This window comes from Oryzias melastigma, linkage group LG22, assembly GCF_002922805.2.
Source record: "Oryzias melastigma strain HK-1 linkage group LG22, ASM292280v2, whole genome shotgun sequence".
Classification (NCBI taxonomy): Eukaryota; Metazoa; Chordata; class Actinopteri; order Beloniformes; family Adrianichthyidae; genus Oryzias; species Oryzias melastigma.
The window spans coordinates 8540716-8559409 of record NC_050533.1 but is presented as its reverse complement, the minus strand read 5'-3'; the positions used below and the strand labels follow the sequence as shown (position 1 = coordinate 8559409).

General features: G+C 38.4%; 1 protein-coding gene across 1 annotated transcript in view; it reads left to right on the top strand.

Annotated features, from left to right (window-relative positions):
• Positions 1–269: 269 nt before the first annotated feature.
• Positions 270–18694, top strand: part of stxbp6 (syntaxin binding protein 6 (amisyn)) — a 72815-nt gene continuing 54390 nt past the window's right edge. Inside the window, exons 1-2 of the mRNA XM_024290640.2 lie at positions 270–491; positions 10121–10335. Of these exons, the coding sequence (XP_024146408.1) occupies positions 10182–10335 (154 nt within the window). The 5' untranslated portion in view covers positions 270–491; positions 10121–10181. The remainder of the gene's footprint in view (positions 492–10120; positions 10336–18694) is intronic.

Here is an 18694-nt window from a genome sequence, read left to right as displayed (position 1 = left end):
TAATTTAACAAGTACAGCCTATTGTAGCTGTGCAAGAGTACCGCTTTCTATTAAATTGCTAAAACGTGAAAAGTATAATCCAGTTAAAACAAACATTTTTAAGACTTTGTCGCTGGCTTCTACTTACATTTAGAAATCAATTATCTTCGCAAAGATTTGAGAAATCCTCTCCCTGAAGGCCGAGTTTCCCTCTGCGCCTCCCGCCGTGAAGGCACCGTGGGGGTGTGACAGTGTGCGTGGATGGAGGGCGGGTTTGTGTGTCGGGGGGACCTGCTACTGGGCTCCTACTCACTCACACAGACAGACGGAGCTCTTCACGGGAGAAACAAACCTCTCAACCCCCCCAAATACAGCCGCTTAGAAACCCGCGAGTCTCCCACGCGTGAAGATAGACTCCAGTGAGGAAGGAGCTGCGGGAAGAACTGACAGCTGGACAAATAACCGAAGGATTTGTGGATCTGCACGTGGACAAAGCTCTTCTAAACACGCCGGTGGGTAACACAATTCTTAAATCACGTTTGGGAGCAGCTCGGTTAATGTATATTATTGACGTTGTTGCTGTTGTAAAGGGACGGGCTGCGTCAACAAGCTTTCTGCCACTTTGCAGCGGAATGGGCGCGCGCTCCTGTCCCGCGTGCGGCTGCTTCACTCAGAAACTACATTAAAATATCCCTTTTTAGCCACATTTGAGAGTCATTTCTGAACTACTATTAAGAAGCAAGCATCTCAAATAAATGTTGGTGAATTATTCTTAAAACAATATTTATTTAGTCCAGAAATGTCAGTAGTCAAAGCATATTTTGTGACGTCAAACCCCTAAAAGTAAACAAAAACAGGTTTTTATTTAGCAAGGAATCCTATATTGTCATTTTGTATTATTTTTTTCTCATTAATTTTGTATTTTAAGTATTTTGGTGAAAGTTTAGTAATATTTATATGTACTTTAAAGACCCACTCAGATTAAAATTGTGTTTTTAACATGTTCTTTTACCATTTTTCTTATGATGGAGGACATTTATAACAGAAATTAACCTTAAACTTGCATTTTGAGTATTTATTTAAATTGTCGTGACTCAGAAACAAAGAAAAAAAATCTTGTTATTTGTGAGAAAAAATAATTTGGGCTGGCCACAAGCTGCCTGTTCCAGTATGTACGTCTTTGTTTTCCTCGTCTGAGTTGGCATCTGGCTCGAAACTGTACAGATGGATAGGTCCAATATTGCTTCCCCTTTTTTTTTGCAACAGTAATGCTTGGTTGAGAGTGTAAGGGGCTGTAAACTAGTGGGAGAGAATGTAAACAAAGGGATGCTGGGAAGTGGGGACAGGCTTACTCTGATCCCACCTACAACTTAAAGCTAAATTTGTAATGAACTAATGCAAGACACCTTTCTTAATTTTTAATGAAAATGGCATAATCCGGATTAAATGACGTCTTAGAATGCTATTAAAGTAGATCAAAAGGTTATCATGGTGGGACTTTAAGTTAAATTCTTTTAATTTAGACTGAAATAAATCTTGTTATCAGTTATTTTTTTTAACTTTTTTTTTCGTTGAAGAGGTTTATGTACAAAAATTTAAGCATTATTTTTAAGGGGATAGTTTTAATCTCCATCAAAGCCTTCTTTACATGAGGTTTAGCTGTATTTGAACAGGAAATCCCCCCAAAAGCCAGTGTTCCTCTTCACTGACACCTGGAAGACAGAAGGTCTTATTACTTCTGAGTCTCCCCAACGACATTAATTAACCCGCTCGCATTGAAATATGTGTCTTCATATGTTAGCATCAAGAGCGTAATTTGATCTGGCAAGCCATCAAAGACCAGCTCATACTTTTCCTAATACTCATGTGTGCAGAGGCCAACTGTTGAGCGGCAGCAGCCTCCCTCTCAACCTCGGCTCCTTCCGCCCCGAGACTAAACATACTCTTAAGTGCAGACACAAAGCAGTCATTTTCTTTATTGGGTCAAACGGGTGGAATAAGAACAAAAGAGGCTTGTCAGAACTACTCACAAACTATTTCTAATATTTGGAGTCCCTGAAGAATCCAAAAATCCAAGGCTGTCATCACATTACAGGAGTAATGTACCAGCACTTTAATATTCTGTTTGTGATCCATTTAGTTGGAAATTAGAGGCTTATTTTGTGAGGATTAGCTTTCCATTTCTGCTGGTGTTTGCCATACATCATTCAGTTTAGCTGTATTGTCGGGATGGTTTCTGCTACTATTGAGACATCCGTTTGTAATGTTTTTATGTCTGGCCATCTTTGCTGTTTTCTTGCCACCAGGTGTTGGTCTATAGAAACAAAAACCCATTTGCAGGCAGGTCATGCCCGAGTATTGATTCATGCTTTGCCCGTGCCTCCCTGCCACTCTGTATCCTTCACCATCAGCAGGGTCACTCAGATAAATGAACTGCTTCCGCATCTCTTCGTTTTTCAAGGAAAGCATGAAGGTCCCGCTCAGTCTGCTCTTTTATGATTATATGATCTAATGCGTCTCGTCGCCATAACAGAAACTGACCTCAGAGGAGTAGCATTGTGTGTTTAAAGGAAGAAACTGGCAGACAGATGAAAAACAACCAAATTAAAAGGAAGCTACTGCCAAATTTATTCAGAATAATGAAGCTGTAAATGTAACGACCAGATTTTTTGGCTTTTCACTGAAGAAATCTGCAAAAACTGGATTTTTCTATTTGCCAGAAGCTGAGCTGAACGGTACATTGGTTATTGACACCTGATAATTAAAGTATCATGTTTGGGTTCAACCTGGCACTTAAATCTGTGCATCACCTCCATTTGCACCTTGAAAGCCACAGCACAGATAATGTAATCTTTTAAATATTTAATGAAAGCTAACTTCTGCCATCTGCTTGTGTGTTGATGTTGAATGTGTCTCATTCAGAGTGACACTGATGAATGAGATCACTCCTGAAGATGTGCGCACAGTGGGAGGTGTCTTCTCAAGGTCTTGAGCGGAGCAATGAGTCAACATGAAAGGCATGCATGAGTGGCTGTGCACGAGGCAAACGTCCTTCCTCCAGCTATGACAGCGCAACGTGGACTGTTTGGACCTTAAAGGGTCTCGGAGCCAATCAGACGAGTTAATAAGGGCTAGAAAAATATTTATTTTTGATTAGTATTTTTACTTCCTGAAGAAAATTTTCCATCAAAATCCCTAATATTTTTGAAATTCCCTATTAATCAAGAAAAACACTGAATTACAATCTTCAGTCCAGATGGGAATGGAAAAATAAATAGAGTTTATGCAGACGAGTGGATGTATTAAAAAAAAGGAAATTTCTAAAGGGAAAAGGTTAACAAATCCAAAAAATGAAACAATTTTTCCTTTTTAAAATTCCTCTCCAATCATCTTTTAAACTATTTTCTAAATGATTTTTATAGAGCAGAAATGAATTAGACAGATGTGCAGATCAGACACATTTAGCCAAAATCAAAACCTCTCTGTCATTTTCTAGGACATAGTTTCTACAGAGTGGCAGTAGTTCATTAGAAATTCACTTCTGAGTCATGGCTGCAGAGTAATGGGGCATTCACATCGGATGTGGTAGGCACGTCAAATTTGCGTCTGCCACCTCCCTTTTGACACAGGTCAACGGAGCAACCCCCAAAGTTGTTCTGGAGTTCATTCGTTGCCACATCATGGAAAACATGGATGATGTTGAGCGAGTGTCTTGGGTTGGGTTGGAGAGCTCTACAGAGGTACCGGCAAGCACATTGCTGTGTCTGGGTTCACCAGTTCTTTTCAGAGTCTCTCCAGGTGTTGTGTACTTGACTCGTGCACCGACCGAGAGCTGCACCCAAGGACCGTTTTAAAGGTTACTTCCGTCTGTCTGTGGCCCAGTTTGAGCATTAACCCGAGATGGGGAGAATAAAAATGAAACTGGGAAATCTTTTTATTATTGTCTTGATGAAAATAAAAAAAAAACAGAGTGATTGTGCAACGGCACCCACGGCGGCTCTCCAGGCTCCCCGAGCAGTGGACTTTGCTAGTTCTGCCAGGTGCCTTGGGAGCGACCGGCGATCCCTATTAGCTCCACCGAGCCTGGGCAGACGCCATATTGGATCTCCTTTCTCCCCCAGAGCTGAGCCCCTGATTGGTTGACGGGCCATGTCAACCTTGCTGTGTTGCACCTGATACCCAGATCGCGCCACGAAACTTGACGCTTCCGCCGCATCCGGTGTAAATGCACCATAAGCCCCTCATCCCTATCATCCACCCAACCAGTGCAACAAAAATGGCGAGCAAAAGTCGACCTATATCCAGTCGTACAGTTTTGAGGCAGATGCCAGGTCGGGGAAACCGAGACGTGCTTGGATCTAGTCGTCTTTAAGTAGATGCATCAAAGTGTAGCGTATACGAGCTTGTGGCTTTTTCAAATTGCATTTTTTTGTCTGCTCATGATTCACAACATTTGACAGAAAAAAATACTCAGAAATTATATTTCACTCTTAATTTCCTTCATATATGTCCTCCATCATTAGAAAAATGCCGCAAGAACCTGTTAAAAACACAGTTTCCATCTTTAAACTGCAATTCAAAATGTATAACAATGAAAGAATGACATCAAATTATCTTAGAGGTTTTGGTTTTAGGGATAAGTCAAATTTATCTTAACGTTACTATTAAGTTAGACTCTAGTTTAATGTATTGATCATATTTTTCACTAATTCTTTGTTTTGGAATCTTTATCAATACGATAACATTAATCTGCATAAACATCATGAACTCACTTGAGTTTACTTGGATTGCAAGAATAGATCATAAATAGAATATTAGTTTCTGTTGTGATATTACAAAAAATATATATTTATTCTTGTTTAAAAAAAATCTATGTTGGAATAACAATTCTCTTTCTTTTCTGCCACTAGAGAGAGGCCATGATTTGAATTATAGACTACATGAAAAAAGCATAAACCGGAATATTTTAGATTAAAATAAAGCTAAATGCTAATGTAGTTATGGGCACATTTTTCACACAAATTTATATATAAAACAAAATGTAATTCTCAAGCGGATTGATAGTTTAGATTTTTACTCAGACGGTGAAAGTAAATCTGCTTTCTGTCTTACTTTAACAGATTTACTCCCCAAACTGTTGCCATACACTACAAAATACTGTAAAAATATTTACTTTTTATGATCTTATTTGAAAAAATACTTCATAATGTAAAGAACAGTCGTTTTCAGGGAGCAGGAATGTGTGGCTGCTGGAGAAGTGACTGCTCGAAAAGCCTTTTTCCACTCTGCTCTCTGGAGAGCAGTAAGCACCAACTGAACACATCTCACCGCCACAAGCCAGAACAAAGAGAGGGAAGGAGCAGAAACACAACTCCAGCTTGAACTTTCTGTGCGTTACACAGTCCTGATTAATGGGCTGCTTTAAAAAAGGGCTTTTGTTTGAAAATGGGGTGATAAGCAGCTGTTAAATGGATGTGCATTGCTGTGGTCGTCCAAGTAGCTCCTTGGCTACAGCAATGGTAAAAAGCCTTCACATTACAAGAAGGAACCTTTCACATTGGGTACAATATGTGCACTAACTGGGATTGCCCCTCTGTTATTCTCTGTGGGTCACATGAGCCATGTCACGCTTTGGTGCAGTTTAAAGGAGATTAGTCCAGTTTGCCTTTTTAACCACACTGAACCTTCGTTCTTGTTTATTTAGTACACAAACCAACTACAGTAGAGAGGAGATATAGAAGCAATTATAAAAAATAAAAGATTGTAGAAGTAATTGTTTCATTTAAAAATTATACTTTGAAAGGCCCATATCATGCTATTATTAACCTTTTCAGAGGAAACTATATCCTATGGCACACTAAAAAACATTTTTATATGAAATAGTTTTTGATCTCTGAAGCTCCGCCTTCTCTCCATTTAATAACGTCAACCTAGAGCCGCCCTCGGCAGCGTATCTGCATTTTGCCTACAAAAACAAACAACATCTGAACCTTTGCAAAGTTGGACATGCATATTGTACATATAAAATGAAAGTGATTTGCTGATCACCGTTAGATCTTCAGAAAAAGTGTGTGTTTGGTCAGACACTTCCTGGAACGGGGTGTTCCCCACTTTGTGATGTCACAATGTGAGGGCTCACTCGTTTTCAAGTGTTGGGAAGGGCTGGTGCTCAGAGAGCAGGGTTTAGAGAAATGGTCAGAGATGCATGAATGGATTAAAATGCCACTTTGGGCAAGAGGACCTGGTTGCAGACATGATGGCGACCGAAAATAATAAACTGGAAATGGAAATTGCCAAACATTATTAGCCGCAAGATTTCAGAGTTGTAGCCTATTTTATGAAAACTTTTTAATGTGAATAAACAATTTAGTGTACAGAAGTATCTTAAAATGCGCTGGAAAATAACACTTTATATTAGTGATGTGTTGCATATCAATAAAAAGATGTTTTAAAGTGTTTCTTACCAGCGCTAAACTAGTTTTCTCTGCAGATCAGCTAATTCCCATTGGTTGTGTAAGGAGTTATGGTATGTCAAAGATCATTGTAGGTTTTGAGAGAAACACTTCAGGTGTCAAAGGTACAAAACTTAAAATGCAACATAGCACAACTGTTAGGGTCGTCGGTTATACTAGTCTTTTCCGACCAAAACAAGACTATTTTTCAACCGAAATGTGAGGCATGGGGTTGGGGATGGGAGTTAATGTTCTGGTGCTGGACTTCTGTCCATCTAATGATTTTCAGCCGCCATCTTGTCTGCAACCAGGTCCCCCTCACTTTGGGGTTGTTTTTTTTTTTTGTGAGGAATTAACATCCTAACACACTTAAAAGCTCAAAAAGTTGATTTTGCATGATGTAGGCCCTTTGAAGACCAACTCTAATGAAAATCATGTTTTTGGTGTTTTTTTTTTTTTTTTAGTTTTTCTTGTGGCATTTTTGATGATGCAGGACATATCTTCAGAAACTCAAATTTTCCTTTAAGAGTATTTCTTTGATTCGTTGTGAATCAGAAGCAGATGAAAAAAACACCATTTGAAAAAGAGCGTATATGTGACATAAGAAATATGCTGGTTGGGCCATAAGCTTCCTGCTCTTAGCACTCCAGATTGGGGAGGGGAAAGGGGGCGGGGTTACTCTGTAACTGGCCTAAAATTGTTGAAAAAGCTTGTTGTTTGAGAAAGGACAGAACATCTCTGAATGCAGCTCTTGTAAATAATTCTACAGAAACAGAACTCAGTATGACTCGCACGTACAGCTCAAAAACTGTTTTCCTGTGGTCACAGTGACTTGCTTTAAAGGGAAAAAAAGGAACAAGCTGTCTTGTTAGATTGGAGTGAAAAACTAAATTTTTTTATTTGCTTTGAGCAAACCCTAAATGCATTTTTTTTGCTGAAGATTCAGTATTGAGAAACAGCAAACATTGGAATGAAAATGATCACTTATACATTTTTTTTATTGTCTCCAATAATCTTACAGAGATATGGCAAAATGAGTGTTCCTTGATCACAGTTCTGCTGTACCCACACCCCTATTTTTTATTTATTTTCTGAAGCTATCCCACTAAACTAGTATGATTTCCTTTCTTGGAATAAAGGGGCATTTCTTTGAATTTATAGGCCTCACCAGCAGACCACATTGATTTGTTTGTCTCAAAAGCAAAATGCCTCCAAGTTGCAAAATTTACTCTTTGCTTTCAGTTTTGTTTTTGCATTCTGGTAAATGGAGAAAATCCTCTGAGGATTCACATGAATTAGTAGGATGTGTTCTGGAGGGTTTTAATGCCTCTTTAATGGAGTATAGAAATAGGAAAACTTTTTCCACTTTACAACCTAACACCTTTAATTTCATATGACATCTCCAAGATTTGTTTGTTTTTTAAAGTCTTCTTGAGGCTGAATGGTTTATCGGAACAATAAGAGCTTAATGAAATTCCTGCTTTCTGTGGGGAGCCTTAATTTAAATGGATAGCATATTTGGACTATTTGTTGTTTTCAAATCAGTTATGTTTTACTGCTTTTAAATGTCCTGTCAGTCTCCAGCTGCAAACATTTTTGCAACGTTTTGTCAGTGAAGTTGGACTGCACAGTCTTGTTGTTGTTGTTGTGCGTTTTTGAGCCATTTTGAATGTGAGCAAATGTTTGCTGAAGACAGTGATGAAGTTCCAAAGACCACGAGGCCGTTTGGATGTAAAGAAGCCACTTATTAGTGGTTGGATTCTACGTTTGTACAAAACAGAAAAGCTTTCCAATTTCTTAGAAATGCATTTAATAATAAACGATGTCCTGCGGTAAAAGAGAAGCAGAGAGATGTTGAGGGGATTTAGAAAATAATTCATTTTCTGTCCATTTAAGTGGGAGATAATACAAAACAGTTTGTAAACTTAATGATCCTCAGTTTAATCCGACTCTGCTGAGGACTTTCCTCATTAAACCTATCAAATAACCAACTTAAAACGTGTGATAATGTTTGATCATGACAATACAGCTTACAGTTTGTCAGGATGGACACCTTCTAACACCAGCCAACCTGTTAGGATCAAGAACTTTTTAGTTATTCTTCTTTCTATATTTATATACGTTAGGGTAATATAATTAATAAATATGAAGAAACTGATCAAATATTTTGATTGTTATGCATATAAATATGTATTATGTATATAAAGATACATAAATGTTCTTTTGTTGTTCTTTTCGTGGATGAAACTTATTTTGTTTTTTGGTCATATTGCTCTGTATTGTTAATGTGATAATTGCATATTTAATTTGGACTTTTAGATTCATCCAAAGTCCCTTTTTCAAATTCTGAACATGTTTTGTTACATCCAAGATTATTTGTGGGATAATTTGTATTGTTTCTTTTTATTTTTTGTTCGTTTTTTTCTGTTTTCGTTAGTTTTTTGTTGTTCTTGTTCGATACTTTTTGCATCACCCCAAATGATCATATATTTGTGGAAAAGCTAGAAAAGAAAAGAATAAAAGCTAGGGGTGAAACGATTCAATTTGTATTTGTTGATCCGATTTAAAGTCGATTTTGGTTCATTTTGAACAATCTGATTCATTGATCTAAAATCAATCCAGGACATCTTTAGCTAAAAATTTAACCAGTTTGAAGATTTGAAGATAAATATTGAACAGTACAATTGCAGTTTTACAGATTCCTTGTATTTCTTGCAAAGTACCGGTAATCAAATGTAAATTAATTATTTGTGTAAACAAGTAGACAAGAATTAATGGCAGATCAATTTACATTTTAGTTTCATGAAGTTCAGCCCTGTGGGAGCCTACAAAATAATCCAAGTAAAACAAATATTAGTAGATGATATTATATGGTATGGTCACGTCTTTGAAAAATTCAAAGTGTTTCCTCCTGTAATATCTGTAAAGGACATTAAACACAAAAACTACTATTACAGAAGAGGAGGAAAATCCTGTATCTCTGTAATGACTGTAATGATGGTTGATCATTTTTTTGCTGCCATCACGTGTTGTCCATTGTGACGTCACTTGATCGTTTTTACGTTGTAGTATAATCGATTTAATCAATTTTGAAACAACTTTATAATGATATTGGTTGATTTGATTAACATCTTGCCTCAGACAGATTTATCTAGTTGGATCGTAGGAATATAAATCTATTTGTCTATTAATTGTTACACTTGTTACATTTGGTTTCTGTTCTATTTTAAATGTCTCATAGACAGTAATTCCCTTAAATCTGAGAATGTTCTTCACATCTTTTGAGTCACACACTTATGTTTTAGTTTATGAATGGCTTTAGGGATTTTTTTTCCCTTCAGGTTCTTAATTTTAATGGTTGCAGTTTAACTCATTGGCATATACTAATATAGCATTTTACTACTTTCTTTGAAAGCCCAAAGCGCTTTACAGTCACAGTCCTGTTCACCCATGCACACAGGCACATTCTGCTGCATAACATTGGCACCAATCTATACCCATCAGGAGCAATGTGGAGTTCAGTGTCTTGCCCAAAGACACTTCGACACAGGGGTGGGCAGAGCAGGAACTGAACCTGCAATCTTCTGATAGATCGACCGCTCTACCTCTATACATGAAACTTCAAGATCCTCTTTTGTCTTTTTTCATTCTGACTTTCCTTGTTTGTTGGTTTGCTCTCTCTTCTCCAGGAGAGATTGGACCCCTCCATCCAAGTTGCTTGCCAGCGATTCACTCCTGCCTACACCAAAAATGAATACCAAGATATTCATCAGCAAGGAACTCTTTTCACCTCACAATGAAAGGTTGCTTGCAGTGGTACAAGTCAAGCGGAGAACGAAGAAAAAGATCCCTTTCTTGGCTACCGGTGGTCAGAGAAATTACCTGACTTATATCTGCCTCTCAGGTAAGAACACCGGAAGTCTTGTTTTTCTTTGTCTTTCAGTTGTTGGTTTTAATGAAGTCTATCGTCTCTATTTTACAATTTAGAAAACATTTGAATAAAAACTGCCGTTTGTTCAACTGTTAGACTGCTCAGTTTGTTTGGCACTCTCTAAATGCAACTAAAACGTGTTAAGAGTAAAATTTTACAGTGTAGAAATTGACTGAACAGGGACTGATTCTCTAAAATCAACATTGAGGAATATACTGTAAATCTGTATCTGGTGAACATACAGCCAGTCTGCATGGACATGCGTGAAACTTATACTGTATTTTGCTCAAAAGTCCCCTAAATATTTCTGTGTCAGGCTGTAAAACAGATTGGGTATTGATGTTGTAGCAGCCGTTCTGACTGGACAGATACTGGAGACTTGGTGAAACATCTACACTCTGCTAGCACTACAGTATCTATCCAACTGTCCAACATCCAGGGCGCCTGAGGGATCCTGCAACTGTTCACTTCAGCTACATGGAGAAGCTCTCTCCTGTCTCAAACAGAACCATCCTTGGTAGCATTTAATCAGGCTCCAGTCTGATTAAAGCAGGCACTTCAGCAGATCTATTAAACCTGAGAGAATGATTGATCCAGATCTGAGTATCAGTCACTCCTCAAACACAAAGCCCACATTCGCGAGGGCCATCTCAACACTCGACATATGCAAACTGAGAACACAAAAAAGAAGACAAAAATGAACCTAACTCTTTGATAACTTAGTGGAGGAGTTGAGTTATCTTGGGGACATGTTCACGAGTAAGGGAAAATCGAAGCGTGACATCGACAGGCGGATTGGAGCGACATCCGACGCTATGCGGTCGCTGTACCGGTCCGTTGTAAAAAAGAGACTTGAGCCAGAAAGCAAAGCTCTCAAATTACCAGTTCAATACTCACCTAAGGTCATGAGCTCTTGGTCATGAACAAAAGAACAAGGTTCTGGATACAAGTGAACGAAATGAGGCCCCTCTGTAGGGTGGCTGGGCGCTTAGAGATAGAAGCTCGGTCACCCGGAGACAGCTCGGAGTAGAGCCGCTGCGCCTCCACATTGAGAGGGGCCAGCTGAGGTGGCTCAGGCATCTTTTCTGGATGCCTCCTGGACGACTCCTTGGGGAGGTGTCCCACTAGACGGCGGCCCCAAGGAAGACCCAGGACACACTGAAGAAACTATGTCTCTTGGCTGGCCAGGGAACGTCCAAGGGTCTCCGTAGAGGAGGTGGAGGAAGTGGCCAGTGAGAGAGAAATCTGGGCAACTTGTCTTTGACTGCTGCTCCAATGAACGTGTCCAGATGAGCAGAAGGAGATGGGTGTAAAGAACAGAGACAGAATTCACCTTGCCCACTAAATTTCACAGTGGTTGAAGGCCTTACCCTAATTGTAAGGGGGCCATTAGTACTGGTCAAGTGATAAGTGCATTCCCCTGCCCGTCTATGGGGATATTAGACGATTGGAGCAGAGTTTGCGTTGGTATGCTACAAATGTGTTATGGGCACCTACAGTGTATGCATCAAGTGGAAAAGTTGTCTGTGCTGCATTTGCTTGGGGTCAGTAAGGGGTCATTATGCGCACCTTACTATCAACTTAAGTTCAACTTTAGGGCGCCATATGACACTATCACCTGTACGTCATAAGTGCGTCTAACTTGCATTATCCCTACAAATACTTTACGATACATTTACCACACACAAAAATGTTAGTTCCATTTTCATGATGTTTCTTAAGGCGGCCACACAAGCATCTTAGGAACTGAAAGACACACCTGCACTCCCTTTAAAACGTGGCCACTACAATCTACATCCCTCCATGGGACCAGACAACCCAAAAACCTGATACACCCGTACAGGCCAACCACCTTTTTGTACTTTTATCCACTATTTCTATACATATGTGTAAACGTGTTCTAAACAGAAGCTTTATTTTTAAATGAAATTGGCATCCTGGAATTGTAAACATGACAGCTCTTCTTATCATTTAATGTTGGATGGTACACCAGGGAAATGAAAGCAAACAGCACCCGCTGTGTTTGTGAGTGTGTGTACAAATGTGAGCATTTTGGCTTTTTTAAATTAAACTTCCCTTCTTTCTTTTTAAATTTTTCTTTCTGTCACTTTAAATGAAATGCAATGTACTCATCTTTTTTGTGTGTTCAACCACTCTATTTTTGTTGTATATGTTTTAAATTCACTGTGCTCCTCCATCTCCCGTCATATTTTAGCACGGCTATCTTTATTCTTCCGCTAATGCTGACGCTGATGAGATGCTGATGCTTTCGTCCTCTTTGCCAGTGGAATGCCATGCTGTATAAATTTACTGCTGGGCCTCAAGTCAGTCCTTATTAACTCTGTTAGATTTATGGGGAATTTAGTCATTTCAAACTGAAGTTACATTCATTTATTTTCCTTCTATTAGAGCAGGAGCTGATATATTTGCTCTTTAACTAAATTTGCCTTTGCCATAAGATTTTGGTTTCAACAGGGACGATTATAAAGACCAACTGAGTTTCCCAACTTTTTTAAGATTGAATAAACTTTTCAAAGTAATTTTTGTGAATCAAAACAACATTGTAAATGCCATGAAAACCAATGAGTTTTTTTTACCTTCAACTTGATTCAAGTTAGTCAAGCTGCTCCACTCCAAGCTTCTGTTTGTCTTCTCGCAGGTGCACACATAAGAACTAAGCACATGTTACAAATTAACCCCAGTTTTTAGACAACAGTTCTTGCAAAGGGGCTCCTGATGAGTCATTTCTCTTTTCATGTGGAAATGAACATTACTTGATATTCACTTCTTGCAATGCCAGACTCATTACACTTGCAGACGCACTCTTCTTCCCCTTTGTCCCACAATTCATTTCCAGTGACAAGACACTCTGCATGGTTTCTTCAAAGGCATTACTTTTCTCTTCTTGTAGTTTTTTTAAGTTGTACATGAAAAGCAGTGAAAAAAGCAGCTCCTTTGATTCTTTTTTTTCAGTTTATACTTGCCAAACAGGGTGTTATTATTCTAGAGGTCTTTTGAGAAGGCCGACCATAGGCATGGCCAAAGGAGGTCAATGCCCTACCAGATGCAGTGACTGCCCCCTCCCCCGAACATGATGGTCCAAGACATTTTCATGCCCTATTGATGTTTGGTTAAGGCCCCTTCCGCGTTACTTTTTGACGTTTTTAGTGTCCCAAACTCGTCGTTTTGTAAAATTAAGGGTGTGCTACCCTCAGGATGCGGTACCAGATGTGCACTAATCTTCAGGACACATCCAGTATCGGTACTCTAACCTCAACCCAGTCCTAATTTGCGTCTGGTACCGGTTCGAGTCCGGTACCGCATCTGGTCCACTGTTGGGTTAGGATACCGGGACTGGGTTTGAGTACTGGTGTTACTATTCACAGTACTAGACTGGTTGTGGTTTGCGACCTGGAGGTTGGGGACCCATGGTGTAATGGTAAAGGCCAAAAAACGACGAGTTGGCAACACCCAAAACGTCAAAAAGTGACATGGAGGGGTCCTTAACCAAATGTCAATATGTGATGAGTTGGAAACGAGAATGTGTTGGATGGTCTGCAAAAACCCCAAATTAACTTAATAAATATAAATTAAAAAAAACGCAACAAACCCTAAAAAAATTAAATAAAAGACAAAAATAAACGTAGATTGACAGACAGTCAAATACAAACCAGTGTCCTGCTTGGGCCGGTCCTAAGCCCATGCAGAAGGTAGTGTGAGGAAGAGCATTCAACATAAAATTTATAATGGATAGATGTGCTAATATGATAATAGCATGGCATAATAAGCATTTTAGGGACTTGGAGACTCCCAGGATACCCAGACTTGCCCCCCCTGATATATTGCACCCCATAGTGTGGCTGCCTAAATACTGGCCTGTCTTCTGAGGAAAATTATGACCCTTCCTGGTTGTATACTTTTATGCTTGTTCAGAACACAAATACAGTGATTTAAATGATTATTAATGAAAACATCAGTCAGATTTTTGCACATAGGTGGGATTTTTTCTTTATTTTTTGAAGAAAGTCTATTTCTTGTAAAAGGGGTGGCTGGATGGCTCAGTTGGGTGTAGGCGGATGGGAAACCAGGGTTCACTTCCCAGGGGGGACGATGAACGTCATCCAGTGTGGTTCCTTAAGCAAGACTTAAAATTCTAATTCAGGGATATGTCGAAAGGGTCACATAAAATGACCCTTTTTTATTATAAATTTAGACATATTAGGATTAATATCCTAACTATCTAAACATATTATCAGATAGTGTTTTTACTCTTTGATGATCAGAGCCAGTATAAGCTATTACCCAGTACTCCAAAGAATGTATTTTTCATTTCTTTCCTGCAGTATAGCTCACACAGCTGGTTTTGTTTGTTTTAGCAACCACCGTTGTCTGTAAAGCTTCAGCGCTCCGTGTAGTCGAACCATATAAGGGTTTCTAACTTGCTGCCAAATTTCATTTAAAAGGAATATTAAAATTTGTACTTCCAACCAGCTTGACAGTTGTGGAAAAGCTTGTTTGTGAGCGTATATGACTCAGCTGTGCCGAGTAAAACCAGTTCCTACTGATTTAAAAGCTTCTATTAGGGGAGGATTTATAGAGATCTGCTTTTATGAAGATTTGTAACAGTCATGGGTAAGGAGGGAAAGGTTTATGTTTGAGTGGTGGGCTTTTGCAATCAGTCCTCTTTCACTGTTTACATCATTTAATTGAAATACATTTTGTGGAGGAGGAACACTGACTTCAAGGCTGTCTCTTTCTTATATTCCATTGACACTGCCATTCTGTTTGAGCGTAGAGCCAAATGATTTCTTAAGGACGGATTATAAAGAAGTTTCCCTTCCTGTATTGTTCTGGAATCTGTACATGTAAGCAGAAAATTTACACAATGTCCTAAACGGTTGCTTTCCAGTCACTTCCTGTCTGTCTGGTCATCTTGTGAGTGTTTTGTAGCATTTATAAGATAACAGAAAAGAGGAAACTGTTTTCTCTCAGCTTCTTGATTTTCGTTTAGACAGGAGATTGTTGTTTGAAGCTTTCGGTCTTTGTACCAAAAACCATGAGCGTGAAACCAGCCAGCACAAGCTCTTGCCTTTTTAGATACAATGCGGCTTGTGTGTCTTTGCGTGTGCGGCATGAGTGTGACATTCTGTACGGGGACTGTATGTGTGTTCAGTGGTGGGGGAAGGGCTTCTCTGACAGTCTTGTGGTTACAGTAGCACATCATGAAGGCCTGCAGTGGCAGAGTTACGTAATCTTCTACATGTCACGGTGGGACTAAATGCAGTTTGTGGAGTTTAAGCGTTAATACATCAGGAGGTACTTTATTTATAATAGGTATAAAAGTTCTTATATGATTTGTTTTTGGACAGCAGCAGGAGTGCTGTAGACCAGGGGACTTTTCCGGACTATAAGTCGCACCGGAGTATAAGTCGCTGTGGCCAAAAAATGCATAATGAAGAAGAAAAAAAAAACATACATAAGTCGCTCCGGAGTATAAGTCGCACTTTTAAGAGAATAGTCCAACATTTATGAACAAATTCAACAAGCCCGACGTAACGTTACATTTGACATCAAATGCGATTCATACATCAAATTCGAGTCCACTGAATCTTTTGATGTCCGTCTAATTTAATGCTCAATGCTCTTCCAAAAATGTGTTCATAAACTAGACACTCCCATTGGAGAAGCTGTCTGAAGTTTTTAGCCTCATCGCTACATGATGGAGGCTTTGGCTGTTTATCTCGTTTAAAGTACACAGAAGATACGGATGATGTTGAGAGGTTAAGTTATTTATTTTAAAGAACTCCAAAAAAGCATCTATAATCGTCTCTCCATTCTGGGTTTGGGACAGGAGTTTTTGTCTTTTTCTTACGGCGATCGTTACCTTCTAGCCTGCAGGAGCTGCATCTAAATGACAGTTTTTAGCTGTTCTTCTTTCTGTTTATAACCCAGTTTGATGGCTTGTTGTCCCACATTAGCCCAGGAAGAGAAAAATAAAAACAATAATAATAATGTCTTGATGCAAATGAGAAAAACATCATAACATCCATGAGGAGAATGATTAGATTATCAGGAATGTTTGTTTTGAACGTAACTTCTTCTTCTGACAGCAGTAGATACTGATACACAAACCTACAGTGCCCTCTAGTGGTTGTTATTGGGAAACAACCGCCAAAAGGCAACCGGTTTAAGTGGGGAAAATAACAAATATATGAGCCTATTTATGTCTAACAAAATCACATATAAGTCGCTTCTGAGTATAAGTCGCACCCTCGGAAAATCTATGATAAAAAGCGCAATTTATAGTCCGGAAAAGACGGTAACTGTTTTCTTCTCTCATGGGGGACCGGGGTCAATTTGTAGACTAACGGAAAAATTGTAGCAATCACAACCTAATGTAAAGATTTATGTTTTTTTAGAAAATAATTAATTTCTGTAATCTTCACAAAAAATATAACACTAAGACATTTTAAAAACTATATATGTAGCATTATCTGCAATATATTAATAGTTGAAGATGCTTAAATTGAATGTTAAAAACACTGAAGCTGATAGCTGAAAACGCTCAAGCTGATAGCTAGCTAGAATATTACCGAAGTGCCAAATTAGCGAAAAAAAAAATAAAAAAATTAGGCAAAACCAGCTAGCATGTAAGTGATATATTAGCTAAATGCCAAATTAGTATAAAAACAAAAAAAGATATTGTTTAAAATTGGAAAAAAATACCCCTCAGTGGTGCAAAAGTAAAGGTTATAGTTAAAAAAAACTTCATAAGGTCACTTTTTTAGTTGTATTTTGATCTTTTACTTTCCCACATTGTCACAAATTTAGATAAAATATCTCAAAACGAGGCTTTTCACATCAGTTATTTGGTTCAGTTAGATAGAGAGTGATTATATTAATAAATTACAGTTCATGATTAATTAATTGCACAAAACAATAATCGCACGAGAGTATTAATTAAAATAATTTAAAAGTAAAATAAGTGGCATTTTAAAGTAAAAAAAATGTTTCTCAAACTGAATTTTTTCATCTGCTTTTGATTCACAACAATTTGAATAACGAAATGCTCAAAAATACATTTTTTTAAATTTTATTTCACTTTACATACGAGTTTTATCAGAAAATAAATACATATGAATATTTTTTGCAGATGACTTTGTTGCCACGGCATTCGGTGAGAGTGAATGTGAGCCTTTGAATTGACTCTGTTGAATGCGTGACTGTTTGTCTTTGGCAGAGAGCTGCATTTATCATTGGGAAAAAAAAAAAGCCTGGACGAATGCCACTTGCAGAGCAGAGCTCGTGTCAAAATAACATGTGGCTCCATAAAAACAAGGCTGCTCTGCTGACTTGGCTCTACATTGTGTGGCTTTAGGCGAAAGCTTGAAAATCAATCCTATAGTGGGAAATCAGGTTAAGAAAGGTATTATACTTCTGCTCCATGTGGCATTCTACCAGCAGCACATTTTATTTGGAAAAACATCTACAGTAAATACTTTGAGTGGTGCATATTTAAGATTTTGTCCAAATCAGTTTGATGCAGTTTAATCAAAATGATGCACTTTCTCATATTTCCTGAGAGACTTGCAATTATTTAAATTGCATGTAACTGATATAATATGAAAATGATACAGATTATTTTACTAATATAATTGGGAACAGGTATCTCATGGAAAAAAAAAACTTTACAATACTTGAATAATTATTTGTCACAATGTAGCCAACAAATCCAATTGCTTTTAAATTATATGAAAAAACATTTGTATTTAGTTTCAAAATATATCTAATTTTCTGATGATTTTCGGATGCTTTTCTTTTCTCAGTACAGCCCAGAGACATATGTTAACACTTTCACGAGAGCACCAGGGGTCTGGGGAACATGGAAGCGTGCTGGAGCTGAGCCAGAAGCTCGGCTCAGGCCGCACCGGCCACTGAAATTCCTCTTTGATCACTGAGTTTCATGCGGTGCCTTTATGACTGGACCTCGGGGCGCAAACACTGGACCGCCCACAAAAGGTTTGGCAGGAAAAATGTGAGGCCAGTTTACTGAGATAAGATGCTGTGAAAGTTGACTGGTGGTAGCCCATTAGTTCAACCAGTTCTGTTTCGTTTTCTGATCTTTGCAGAAAACACTATTTTCCGCTTCTATTTATCTTTGGAGTAAAGTTTCTTTACTGTTGTGTTTACCAAAGATTTGAGAAATAAACCAAAAATCCTTGACTTTATGAATCATTTTAAAGAATATGTGGCAACGCTGTTAGTCTTTGACTTTCTATGTCTGCAGTGTGTGGGCATCAGTGGTTGTGTTTATGCATGCTGTGTTTATGCA